Below are 13,309 nucleotides of genomic sequence, written 5' to 3'. Positions count from 1 at the left end.
ATCGAATTGAACTAAAGACCTATTCAACGAACTCTATCAACAAAAATATCAATCTATTATTTTTCCTGTTTTTAAATACCGACCAAAAGTTTCGGGTATAATTGTCTGTATCTAATGAGTTCTCTTCTTTCTTATAATATTAAAATTCTGATAAGCCAATCTATCTTAATTATGATAATTAAATGACAAATTTAGATATTGTTATCACTAACCTGGACCCTCAGTTTTACCAGAAAAAAAAAAAAATTATGAATCAAATTGGTAAATGCATATGAGAAGACGACAAGTGGAGTAAACCGACAATATTGGAATGGTAATGGACCAATTCAACATTTGATAGTTCGTACTGGACTGAACATACATTTCAGACTAGTATTCTTTTTCATTCACCACAAAATTGAGTAGACCTATTTTTGTTTCTCAAAAGTGTCCACCCTAATGTAGTAGAAACCATAAAATGAACATGAAAAAACTAGTCTAAAAGGGAGTAGACAAACAAGTAAACCTAGCTGCTCCCTCTAAGATATGAATTGTGGCGCAATGGTCATTTTAGCCTGTTTCAAATCGCGGACTCCTAATAAAACTCAAAATCAGTCCGAGTAGGTCATCTAAAAGAGACACAAAAACCACCACTCTAAACTGTAATTCGAGTCGATTCAGAACTCGACCAACATCATAAGTTCCATTCTGAAAATAGACTTTTTGCAGTTGAGTTGGTTCACTTATCTGATAAGTGAGGCTTTCTCTCTCTTCTTTTTTTTTGATATCATCTTCTCTTAGAAATCACTCGACGATATGAAAACTGCACAAAGAAACATCAGCTGCAACAGTAACCAGCAGCAGCAGCAGCAACAACTGATACATCTCATACTCAACCTTCAAAGAAAGATCTCACCTTTAACTACTCTTATCTTTTTTCTAGAACTCAAAAAACAAGAGCAAAAGAAATTGAGAGTACTAATGCTTCTCTAAAAGCCCAATTCTAGGTGGTTCAGTAACCTAACTAGAACTGAATGGTTGATGAGTTACTATACGTGATGGTTCAAACATGTGAACTTTCATATCCATCATTCATGTAGAGTACTGAACTAAATAAGATCTGTGGGTATGTGAATGGTAAACCTGACTGAGTCGAAATCTCAAAAGGAAAGGTGAGCTTAGGTCTGTGTCTCTGATTTTGTAATATTCACGACCGGAATGATGCTTTACTGTACGAGCCAGTCCGTAGTTAGTTCACGAATAACAAAAGGGTGAGAGATAATCACTTAAAAACTACTTATACTGACACCTTTTTATATGCAAAATAGACAGTACCAGAGCCTAATTGGGGTGCGAATATTTACAAACAAATAACAATCACAATATACTAGTCTGGCCTAAGTATTATATTTCTAACCCCGTTTTAATCTTTGAACGAGGAAAATATTAATTCATACTCAAACTCAGCTTTCAATGGAAACACCAGACATCAATTCGCACTGAATAAGCGTCATTAAGCTATTAAGGAGGCCTTCTATGGTTCTAACTCCTAACCTCCAGGTTTTCTGTTTCCCTTTAGTCATTCTATGAATTAGCCAAAACTGTGGACTCTCGATTTCGGATCTAAACGCTCCAATGTTTCAATAGACCATACTAAAAAAACAAGTTTTCTAGAGAAGCAAGAAGCCGAAATATCAAACATTAGAAAGATCGACAACGTTTCATGGTTCACACTCATAATTCATAGTTCATATCTCATGGATAGATGTACTAGATTAGAAAAAATACGAATCACATAGGCGAAGAAGAACATAAACAAAATATAATGTCAAAAGAAGCGTGCCATGGAAATGATAAAAAGAGTAGCTCTAATCTCAATATAGAAATAACAGGTCAAAACCAAAAAAGTGAATTAGATAATGTGAAAGATGTTTCTTCTGCACAAAGAAGTAACTTAAAAAATTTCAGTTTGTGAAGGAGATGAAGTATATTCAAAATTCAGATAATAGAAGATTGACAAAAATCTATGAATACCTGCTTATACATGTCGAGATGAACCAAAACTTGACCACCAATAAGGCTTTTTTGCCGAATGTTTCATTCATACACAAACTGCACGTCTACATGCATATATTTCCTCATAAGTCGAACAATGGATGTCGTAAAATTTGCCAAGGCATGGCATTCTTCATGTGTTTTGGCTTCTGAAACCACACCGTGAATAACTAGCTTCTTGAGATTCGAGCATCTATCGACTAGACAAGCAACCCAATGTGAAAAGATGTCACTAATTACGGTCCAACCAAGTTCTAATACGATCACATTATCCAAACGAGATGACCCCTGAAAGCCATAATGAAGAAGCCCATCTCTTAAGTCATAACTTAACGAAAGCTGGCTTAGATGAGGAAAGCAAAGAGCAATTGATTCCAAATCCACAATTTCATCCTCATCGTCGAATACCACACTCCAAAGCCGGAGCCTTCTCAATCTCGAAGATCTCGAAATCATCTGATAGAACTTCGGCCACATGATTGTGAAGTTACTAACATCCACAACCTCGAGATTTTCCGAACTCTCACCAATGTCAAGATGGATAACACTAACGTCATCAATCTTGAGATGCTTCAATGTTCCCTTGCCAATAAGCTCGAAAAGCTCAAGGGTGCAATCTTTTAACTGTAAACTCGTAAGATTATCAGCTTCCAATATAAACTTGTCCAAACTGATTGCTTCAACATAAATGCTCTTTAACGAGGGACTACTCAACTCCATTGTTGCCTGTGAGTCAGACATGGCAATCTCTGGATTCACAAGGGCTAAGAATTCAATCTTTGGGCAAGCAGAAAGAAGAAGACTAAGATCCAAAGCCGAGATACTAACATAACTCAGAGTGACAGATCTCAAACAAGGGAACTTCTGATAACTAGGTTCAACTCCCGTTATAGAATTATGAGCCAAAGCCAAAGTTTCTAGTTTTTGTCTACTGCATTTTTCAAGAATGTTAACATTTGGAGCAGTTCGAACATTATACAACAAATGGCGTAAAGTTTCCCTGGTATACATAAGCCAAGCTATTACGGGAGCTGCCGAAAACTCATCAACATCGTCCATAACAATAGCGAGATACTGTAAACCCGTTGTTTGAAATATCGTTTGAGTTATAAGGATCTCAAGTCTACTAGTTGTTAGATCACGATATACAGGCCAATCAGTTGAATTGAATGAAAGGGAATGGAGATGAAATTTACAAGCTTCTCTCCATTTCCGGCATGTTGCAGATGCAATGACTACATCACGGGCAGCACATAGTCGGGATAGGATGTTTCCGATGACTTCAACAGGAAGAGACTCCATATCCAACAAAAACAGAATAGCCGAGAGAGGGATTATAATCTTCAAGTCCAAGGCACAAGTCAAGACCTAGACAGGATTTACGGAAACCTTTGGATTCCCACTAAATTTACCAACTAGTTTCAATCAAAGTAACAAATTTTTCAGGACATTAGAAATTCCTGCTAGACAGATTTTGCCCTAACCCTTGATTCCCCAAGCAGTTGAGAAGCCCTAGATTCCTGGATAGATTACTGATTTCATCAGACAAACTACCAATAACATAGACAATTAACAGATCCACTATTCAAAAAGTTCATTTAAATGGTTCAGATCAAATTAAGTTAATTAGATTTAATAAACAAAAATATCATCAAAATGTAATCCAATCAATCTTGAATAAATCAAGATTGATGAAGGGTATGAATCGATTAGAACATTATACTTATAATTTAAACAATGAAATCGATCAACAATAAAAAAACCCAATTTAGGATTAACATATTTTAAAACATCAATCAAGAAATTAAGATAAATCAAGAACAATAACTATCTTTTAGGTATTCTAACCAAGAAACGCAAAGATCTTGTCGGAAATTGAAAACAAAAACTATTATTAATAGCAAAAAAGAAAAGAAAAAAATCCAACTATGGCGGAAGCTTGAAATGTAAAAAATAAATGAGGGGCATCTAATAAGTGATGATGAGTACGTCAAGCAAGATATGGATCGATATACGTACCTCTGTATTTCTTTTTTTTGTTTGTAGAGAGAAAGAGAGAGAAGATGAGAAATAGAAGAAAAGACCAACCACCCCTAAAACTAATACTCCCTTAGTAGAGATGGTGATGGGTTGAAGATTGAAGAATTTGAGTAGTGACTGAGGGTTGTATATAAAATTGAGGTCAAACCATGAGGCCTGCCTCGCCCTCTATGCTGGCTGGCTGGCTGGCTGGCTGGTGGAATGATTCTCATCCTATCCTTCTTGGGAGAGTCTATAGGCGCCCCCAGATTTTGCCATTAGTCCGCCCCTCTCTTAACACTTCTCGACGATGCTCAGGCTGACCCGAGTCCGGGGTATTCAAACCCAACATAGAATAAGCACAGTCCGAGTTTCGTCGGACACAAACTTTGCCATTAGCTTGCCCCTCTCAGAGCACTTTATGGCGATACTTAGACTGGCCCGAGTCCGGGTTATCCCAACCCAACACAGAATAGACACAGTCTGAGTACCCTCGAACTGTCCTGTCTGATGAGGGCGGACCTATGGCAAAATTTGGGGGCCGCCTATAGACTCTCCCATCCTTCTTTTATCTTCCGGCTTAAGAACATGGTTGCAGGATGACCCATCCAGTTCCAAATTGAACGGCTTTAGAGCGTTTGAAGTTCAAACTTAGATGTATACTCAAGCTTAGGAAGGGTCGAGATTTTTTAAGCGGGCTTGTGGAGTCTTTGCTAGGAACAAAACCCTTTACTTGTTGGGTTTGGACACGAATGTCAAGAGCAGAGTCAGATATGAATAACTATTAAGACTTGGGGTGTTAGATACGTTATGGCTTCTTACGATATTGGGCAAGTTTGTCAAATTGTAAAATTAAATGTATATTGATTGCTGTTTTGATAGTATCATTGAACCCAAATCCTCATGTTATTGAGTTTATGTACAATCTTTCCCAACCTGCTTTCTGGTTTTTAAAAGCATGAAACAGAACAGAGATTCATTCATATTGTCTTTCAAGGCAACAAGAGTGTTCAGAAAAATTGGGTAAAAGTCAGAGAAGTCAGCTAACACAGGGAGTTATCAATCTTGGTTCCTTGGCTACAACCGACGCCCTTCCTGTTCTTTTACTCAAGGTCGAATGTCTGGAGATTCCAGAGTTTTTTCAAGAAGAAAGCCCCATGAAGATACCAGGGAGCTTGACAGTTGACACATAAATTTTTTTTTTTCTTGGGAAGTACCTTGTGTATGAATTTAATAGCAGAATGACAATCTAAGCAAATTCTTATATTTTTCTTCGTATTGACCGCCTTCCCAAATTGGCATACTTATCAATGAAACTGAAACCGTTATTCATTCTTTCATTGGGATGGTGCATAAGTCTCTCTTTGACAACTTACATGTATTAGGAGATATCTTTTCGAGGAGCATAACCAGTTTTTCCTTCATTGATCTCTCAAGTTTCTAGGGGACCAGTCTTTAACAACATGGGGTCATGTTTTCACAATGGGAAGTTCTTTCCATAAGCGCCACCATTGAGCTAAAAGCGCCTCCGGGAAGACAAATCTTATGTGTGGTTCATGTGGAAAAGAGAAGTTCTATGTAAGTGTTAAAGGCGCTTCGCCAAGACAAATTTGAGGGAGAGTTTTTAGGTGAAGGAAGTCCCTTTAACAAATGACCATTGGCCCCTTCGACAACTGATGTGGGACTATGCCAATAAGTAAAATTTCCTCCTCAAACATATGTATTTTCCTTCAATAGACTATCAGAATGAGACTTACCGTCACCTAAGCTACGATGTTGGTGTTCTCTTTCTAGCTCGCACCAAATGCTAGCTCAGAAAGTGAGGAATTCTAATATTTCTGAACCAACAACCTGCCCTTTTCGATATGGGTTTGTCCCGATAGTTTCTTGTAACCTCTATCTAGATCGACTTCCTCACATTTCTTACTGTTCTCTGAGTGGCGTAAATAGACTTGGGTTCCACTTCGCGTCGCCAATTTTCATTATATTTTTTATTAATTTATTTCTCTTTTCCTAAATGAGGAAAAGTCCAATTGTTAGCAATTTTTATTATAATAAATCAAAGGTGAGAGACAAAATACAATAGCAGCCCCTGCAACTTGTGTGAACATCCAATCGTTTTAATTCAGCTAGAACCACAATCACACAAGACATAAGTGGTCACCCTAAAAAGGTGGGGGTGGATTCTCATGCACTTTTAATGTGAAACCCTAGTTCTTGTCCTCTTGCCTTGCAAATTCTGTGATGAAAAAACCCTCCCAAGGTCCAATCCAACAAAATAAAGACTGGTAGGTATGATTTTCATCACTTAAGAAAAACCTCCACTTTGTCTACTACTCCTATGCCTAGCTACTTGAGGAAGCTTCCACCACGGATCAATTTTAGTGAGAGAAAAAAAATCATAGAGAGTGTGTGTGATTAGAGAAAATTGGTAGGGTGTATGGAATCTCAATATTTAGGAATTGTTCACTTTTTAATGCCATCATAGAGTCCAAAGCTCTCTCTAGGTCTAGTGCAAGACTCAAGATAGATAAATTGGAATGATTAAGTTAAAGAAATCGAGTTCATCAAAAAAAAAAAAAAAAGTAAAAGAAATCACATATTTGAAATAGTACCATAGATTAAATAGGCCACATATGGAAAAATTACAAAATGACATTCTTGTACATGTAATGTGATTGAAAAAAGAATATCGACAGGTTTTGAAGACGCCAAGTTTTATTTAGACATACTACTATGTCATTATATTTCTATTTATTTGGATAAAATGGTCTCATTATTTACAAATGTATAAGATATATGTAGTTCCCACACAATCGATAGTGGAGTTGAAGATCTGTAGTTAGAACCACTCAAATTATTTGCTATCACTTTCGTCATTAAAGGTCTTAAATGATAATCAAATAAAAATCTCTTACAATTTAGTATCTATGTCAACTTGGGGTCCTCCCACAAGAGACATTAAATTTGAAAGTCTCATTTTCCTACCCTAGTTTGGTACCAATGAACAGAAGTAAGTTAGTTATACTTGAGATTCTTTTAGTTTAGGGTTATTTCCCAAATGACCCCTAATTTATGATCAGCTTTCCGCGTACTCCCATACTTTATCAAAAATACCGAAAATTCCTTTTCTCCATTACCGTTACTTTTCCGTTAAATTCTTTTTCTCTCCTCCAAAACTACCTTTTCACGCTGTCATCTCTCTCACCTCCATCTCATCACTTCTCTTTACCACGTCATCCCTCTCGCCGCCTTATCATCTTCTCCGATAAGATCGTCGGTCGACCAAAATCTCTTTCTTACCGAGAGAAAAGAGATGAGAGAGAAGAGAGAAAAAAGAAAACAGAGAAAAGAAAGAAGAAAGAGGTAAAAATATTAAAGGTTGTCGGAAAAATTCACCGACCGGAGTCCTTGGCCGAAGAAGATGATGAGGTGTCGAGATAGATGATTTGGAGGAGAGAGGTGATGAAATGGAGGAGAAAGAGAGAGGGAGAGGGAGAGATGAGGTGTAACTCTTTCTTAAGTGAATTCCATTGTAGCCCCCCTAGTTTGGTCTAAAATGTTAAAAAAAAATTGGGAATCGATCCATATTAAAAGGGGGGGTCAAATTTGAATTAGAAAAATCACTTTTATAAGAAGGGCAATTATGAAAACAAAAAAATTGACCATTAAAATTAACTGACGGTGTTAGCAAAAAGGGGATCAAATTTGAATCTACGAAAAACAGAGGGCTAAAAGGAAAGTTAGTCACAAAAGTAGGTGGCCACAAAGGGAATAACTCAAATTTTAGTGATTATATTATAGTTGCTTAATAAGTGTTTTGTTTTGAGTTGTTAGAATTTGGAGTAACTCGGATCCAAGGCGACCCAGGTCTACCATTCAAATTTTGGATCTCACCCCCTTCGGGTCCAACTAAGACCGCTTGGGGCTGGGTTGAAGCTCAACCCTAAGCAAGCCTACAGTACTCGACTCTTAGGCCTAAGCCTAACATTTGTTGGATAGAAAAATTGGGTTGGTTTCCTATAGATAAAAAAATCAACATAATAAAAAATGAAGTTCAAAATCTGAAAATAATTCACATAAGTGTTTCGCATATACATAAGATCATACATGTTTTTCGTACACCCACAAAAAATCCACGACGTATTTGGCACTAGTACAATTTTTAGGCCTAAACCCCTCAAAAGTTGGAGTTGGCTTTTTGAGACTGAACTTCTTGATTTAATTTTGGATAGAAAAAATGATTTTTGTAGGCTTAAACTCCTCTTGGATTGAAGTTTCTCTTAGAGCAACTGTAACCCCAGCTTGTCTTAGGCTCACAAAACCACCTTTTCAACCCAAAATTCCAAACCTCAACCCAACCTAAAAAACTAGCCCCGCTTAGGCCTAAACTTTGAATTTCATAATTTGGATTTCCCTCTCTTTCAATCCATCCCCCAACTATATTAAATTTCTCATATTAACTTCGTATTGTACTCCCTTCGACTTCGGCCTTCAATAAAGTTATGCGTTAGATAAAAAAACTATCTTTCTCTTCGAACTCATTAAACTTCATGTTCTTTTTCTATACCTTCCATCTTCTTCTTTTACACCTTCCATCTTTCTCTACAACCAAATGTTAACATGATTATTGAAGGCGATGGACCAAATGCCACAACCAATGTTGAGGGATGTGAAATAGGCCTAGTATATCCTGGAAAAACTTTACCAGACGAATTGTTTGGTCGTCTTGATCGAGTTAAAAGCTAGAAAATTCATATTCGATTGAAGGCAAAACTTGTTAAACACCTGTGGAATTCGAGATCTAATAATGACAATGAATAGGTTTTGGTCGTCGGATGATTAGTAATGTATTTTGGATCGTTGAATTATTAAAAATTTAATTAACAATTCATTTTAATTATTAATGTGTACTCAATGACCATTTTTTTTAAGTAATGAATGAAAATGAATGTGTACAAAAAAGAAATATATAAAAAAATAAAAAAATCTGACAGTTGGATGTGATCTAACAAGCAGATCTTGACGTTGGATCACATCCAACGACCAAGATATAAATGGTCACATGACCGTTGGGGACTCCCACCAGTCATGTGACCACCCTTCAGCCGACCCAATCTGTTGGGTTGGCTGAGGCTCAGCTGGCCCTGTCGATCCGCGTTGGACGAGTCAACTCAGACCCAAAATTCTGTTTTTTTTTTTTTTTGAGAATTCGACTAAGATCTGCGTTAGTCGTTACAAGGCATTGATTGATGAACACAATAACTGCCTAATTTGAACCAAGAAAGAAAGAGACTTAAAGCCCAACAACATGAAAGAGACCTTAAACCCGACAAATTTATCTACTTTATTTATAGCCTAAATTACATGAGATAAATCTTGATGACAAACAGCTTCTACCGAGACTCGGACTCACAACCTCATGGATTTAAGAGGGGTGTCCAACCATTGCACCAAAGGCTGGTGGACGGCTCAAAATTCTGTCGACCCCCGTTGGAGATGCTGTCACACACTGTTCATAGAGTCTTCATCCACGAGAAAGTTGTCCCGGGCAGCAAACCCCTACTTGTGAAATTAAACAACATTAACTTGGAACCGAGCTCCATACAAACACGTACTTATGTTACTTGCCATAGAAAACCACATATCGACGTGTAAACTAACACCCCACCCATTCTCTCTCTCTCTTTCTCTAACCCCTCTCACCCCACACATACATATAATCTCCACAAATGCAATCTTCATTCTCAGCTTCAATAACCATCATTTAGAGAACAACCACTCTCACCATTTTCAACAACCACAAAGTTTAAGAATTTAGAATTTTGAAGAAGATCAAGAATTGTGAAGATGAAGAATACCCATTTCTTGTTCAATAAAGAAGAAGAACCAGAAGGAAAGAGGAAAATGTTTCACTATGAACATAGAAGTAGCAAAGGTGAAAATGAACACAAGAAAATTCCTGATATAATTTCCTCCCCATTAAATTCTACAAAAACTCAGAATTCATATGATAATCAAAATGATGATTCTGATAATCTTGATCATAAATTTGAACAAGAAGTAGAAGAATCAGGGCAACCCTCAATTCCTGTTCTTACTGGAATCATAAAGGAACCAACTTTGAAGCCGAACAATAAACTGTCAAATGGAGATGATATTTCAGGGCGTGAAAAACTAAAGAGACATAGAAGTGAAGTAGCAGGACGAGTATGGATACCAGATTCATGGGGACATGAAGGACTTTTAAAAGATTGGATTGATTGTTCAGCTTTTGATTCATCTCTGTTTCCTAATGGATTAATGTCAGCTCGTGCTGCATTAATCCAAGAAGGAAGACGACCTAATTCAGGTGGATTAAGGATTTAATAGAAATTTTGTTTATCAAAGTTGTTTTTATTTTTATATTGAAGTGGGTTTAATCTGTTTCTGTTATTATAATGTTATTATTGTGTTTTACAGTTTTGATTGTTGTTCTAATTAGCAAAATAAGGGATGGAGATTCGTCATTTTAAACTTGAAATAAGATTTGAGTACGATTATGTTCACAATTTCATACTATAACTTGAATAAACACAATTATGCTTAAATGAGATGTTAATATTTGTCAAGAGTTTTGTTAGAACTAAAAGTCGCGGAAGCTATCGAACCTATCCTAGAAATTGATCCGATTATGAAGATTAATCGAAAAGCTAAGTCAAAATCAAATATGCGAACAGAATTTAACGAGGTTCGGCTTTAAAGCCTACGTCCTCGGGCGAACAAGAAATCTTTATTGAAGGATAGATGAAGACGACTAACACAACCCGCAAGTTCGTCACAAGATGGTACCGTATAGAAATTAACCTTCTATACTAAATCTTCGACGACCGAGAAATTTTAACACCGCTCAAAAACTATGAACAAAAAACTCTCTTACTTGCTCTCTCTCTAGCTCTCTAAAGAAGAGTTGTTGTTGCTTGTGTTGGTGTGTTGATTACAAAGCACTCAACCCCTATTTATATATATTATAAGCCAAAAAATTGGAAACTGCCTATTGAGCCAAAAAATTGGAAACCATCCCAATTTGGAAACTGCCTATTGCTGCCTCTTAAACCTCCTCTTCAATTTTTAGAAACTGCCTCTTACAATTCTCCACCTCGTACACAATTTGATACACCTCAAATTTTGGACGAACACCAGGATACTCCTTGCAAGATATATCTGCTTCTTATAACTTCATCCGACTGCACCATATGACCATGGCTGCCTACGTACCCTTTTATAGGATCAAGCCTACCGTAGTTCTACCAACCCTTCACATAAAGATTACCTTGTCGCCATTACGCCCTTTCGGGCAACTTAACACGAGCCGATTTGTAGCAATTCCAGACAATGCTGAAACTTGCTACACGTCACCACTTTAGTCAACATGTCCGCGGGATTCTCATCTGTGTGTACCTTCATGAGAGAAACATCACCTTCCTCTATGACATCTCGTACAAAGTGATACCTGACATCGATATGCTTAGTATGAGCATGATGGACCTGATTCTTCGCCAAGTGGATCGCACTTTGACTATCACACCATACATCCACGCACTCCTGCTTAATCCCTAGATCATCCAGAAGACCCCACAACCACAATGCTTCCTTTACACCCTCGGCCATAGCCATATACTCGGCCTCCGTAGTAGATAACGCAACTGTAGATTGTAACATCGATCGCCAACTAACTGGAGCACCATGTACCCTAAATACATAACCAGTAGTAGATCGTCTTCTATCTAGATCGCCAGCATAATCCGAGTCAACATAACCGCTTACTTGACATGTGTCTCCACCAAAGCACAAACTCGTATCAATAGTACCCTTCAAGTACCTCAAGACCCACTTCACAGCTTCCCAATGTGTCTTCCCCGGATTTGCCATAAACCTGCTAACCACACTGACCGCCTGTGAAATATCTGGACGAGTACACACTATAGCGTACATCAAACTGCCAACTGCACTAGCATACGGTACACGATCCATATGATCCTTCTCCACCGTAGTAGTGGGAGATTGTTTTCCCGAGAGCCTGAAGTGTGGTGCCAAAGGTGTTGACACCGCCTTCGCATTCTGCATCCCGAATCGAGAAACTACTCGTTCGATGTAACCTTTCTGATTCAAGTACAATTTCTTACTTGACCGCTCTCTCTTAATCTCCATTCCCAGTATCTTCTTTGCAGCGCCCATGTCTTTCATCTCAAACTCTTGACTGAGTTGAGATTTCAACTTATTTATCTCCACCATGCTTCGAGAAGCAATAAGCATGTCATCCACATACAAAAGGAGATAAATAAAGTCACCTTCGCGAAGCTTTTTGATGTATACACAACAATCATAGTCACTTCTGCGAAAACCATGCTTTAGCATGAAAAAATCAAATCGTTTGTACCATTGGCGAGGGGATTGTTTCAATCCGTAAAGAGATTTCCTCAAACGACTTGATTTTCTTTGCCCTCAACCTTGTATCCCTCAGGTTGAGCCATATAAATTTCTTCTTCCAAATCACCGTGCAAGAAGGCGGTTTTAACATCGAGTTGTTCCAGCTCAAGATCACTATTAGCAACAATACTCAATAGCACCCGAATAGAAGTATGTTTCACGACTGGTGAGAAAATCTCATTGTAGTCGACCCCTTCTTTCTGTGCATAACCCTTGGCCACTAGTCTTGCCTTATACCTTGTACCCTTGATCTGGGAAGAATCCTCTTTCTTCTTGTACACCCATTTACAACCAATAACAGACTTACCTTCGGGCAATGGGACAACCTCCCATGTCTGGTTCTTGTGAAGAGACTCCATCTCTTCTTGCATAGCAACCAACCAACTCTCTCTTTCCGCCGCGGTAATAGCTTGTTTGAAGGTGACCGGCTCGTCGTCTTCCACCGAGAGTGCATATTCAACCAGATTTGCCTGCCCGTAATGCCTAAGAGGTTTGTCTGACCCTAACCTCTGTACCGGCTTATATAACCGTTTCGGCCTAGTGTGTACCGAAACATCCTGCTGTTGTTGTTGTAAAACTTGTGTACCTTCCCCTTGAACCTCCTCATGATCGGGTTCATCAATTTTCTCATCCTGGGTATTATCCTGATGCTCCACCTGATCATGATTCCTAGAAACCCGTTGGTCTTCGGCTTCTACTTCCACTACTTGAGCTTTAGTAGACCCAACATCACCACAATTAGGCACCGTAGCTTTCGCCATAGCTACAATAGATGACTCATCAAACA

General features: G+C 38.0%; 1 protein-coding gene across 3 annotated transcripts; it reads right to left on the bottom strand.

The window, feature by feature from the left end:
• Window positions 1–287: 287 nt before the first annotated feature.
• On the bottom strand, window positions 288–4,243 carry LOC147546115 (F-box/RNI-like superfamily protein). Of its 3 annotated transcripts, none has more exons than XR_015224046.1 (3): window positions 4,054–4,217; window positions 2,014–3,554; window positions 288–876 (listed from the first exon to the last, which is right to left on the bottom strand). XR_015224046.1 is itself a non-coding variant. In XM_086637728.1 (2 exons), exon 2 carries the CDS (start codon window positions 3,334–3,336, stop codon window positions 2,077–2,079), a length of 1,260 nt encoding a protein of 419 aa, XP_086493854.1. In that variant the 5' UTR covers window positions 3,337–3,554; window positions 4,054–4,243; the 3' UTR covers window positions 1,806–2,076. The 3 variants fall into 3 exon arrangements, 1 of the variants encoding a protein (XP_086493854.1); XR_015224047.1 differs by lacking the exon at window positions 4,054–4,217 and adding an exon at window positions 3,883–3,982; XM_086637728.1 differs by lacking the exon at window positions 288–876 and having other exon boundaries at window positions 1,806–3,554; window positions 4,054–4,243.
• Between the last annotated feature and the right edge of the window lie 9,066 nt (window positions 4,244–13,309).

This window comes from Eschscholzia californica, unplaced genomic scaffold (assembly GCF_041429995.1).
Source record: "Eschscholzia californica isolate CP2 unplaced genomic scaffold, dmEscCali1.0.p SCAF_4, whole genome shotgun sequence".
In the NCBI taxonomy this organism is placed as follows: Eukaryota; Viridiplantae; Streptophyta; class Magnoliopsida; order Ranunculales; family Papaveraceae; genus Eschscholzia; species Eschscholzia californica.
The sequence above is the reverse complement of the archived record's forward strand: the minus strand, read 5'-3'. Positions and strand labels throughout refer to the sequence as shown.

Coding starts and splice junctions, on each gene's coding strand:
- LOC147546115 (XM_086637728.1), bottom strand. CDS start 3,336: ATGGAGTCTCTTCCTGTTGAAGTCATCGGAAACATCCTATCCCGACTA.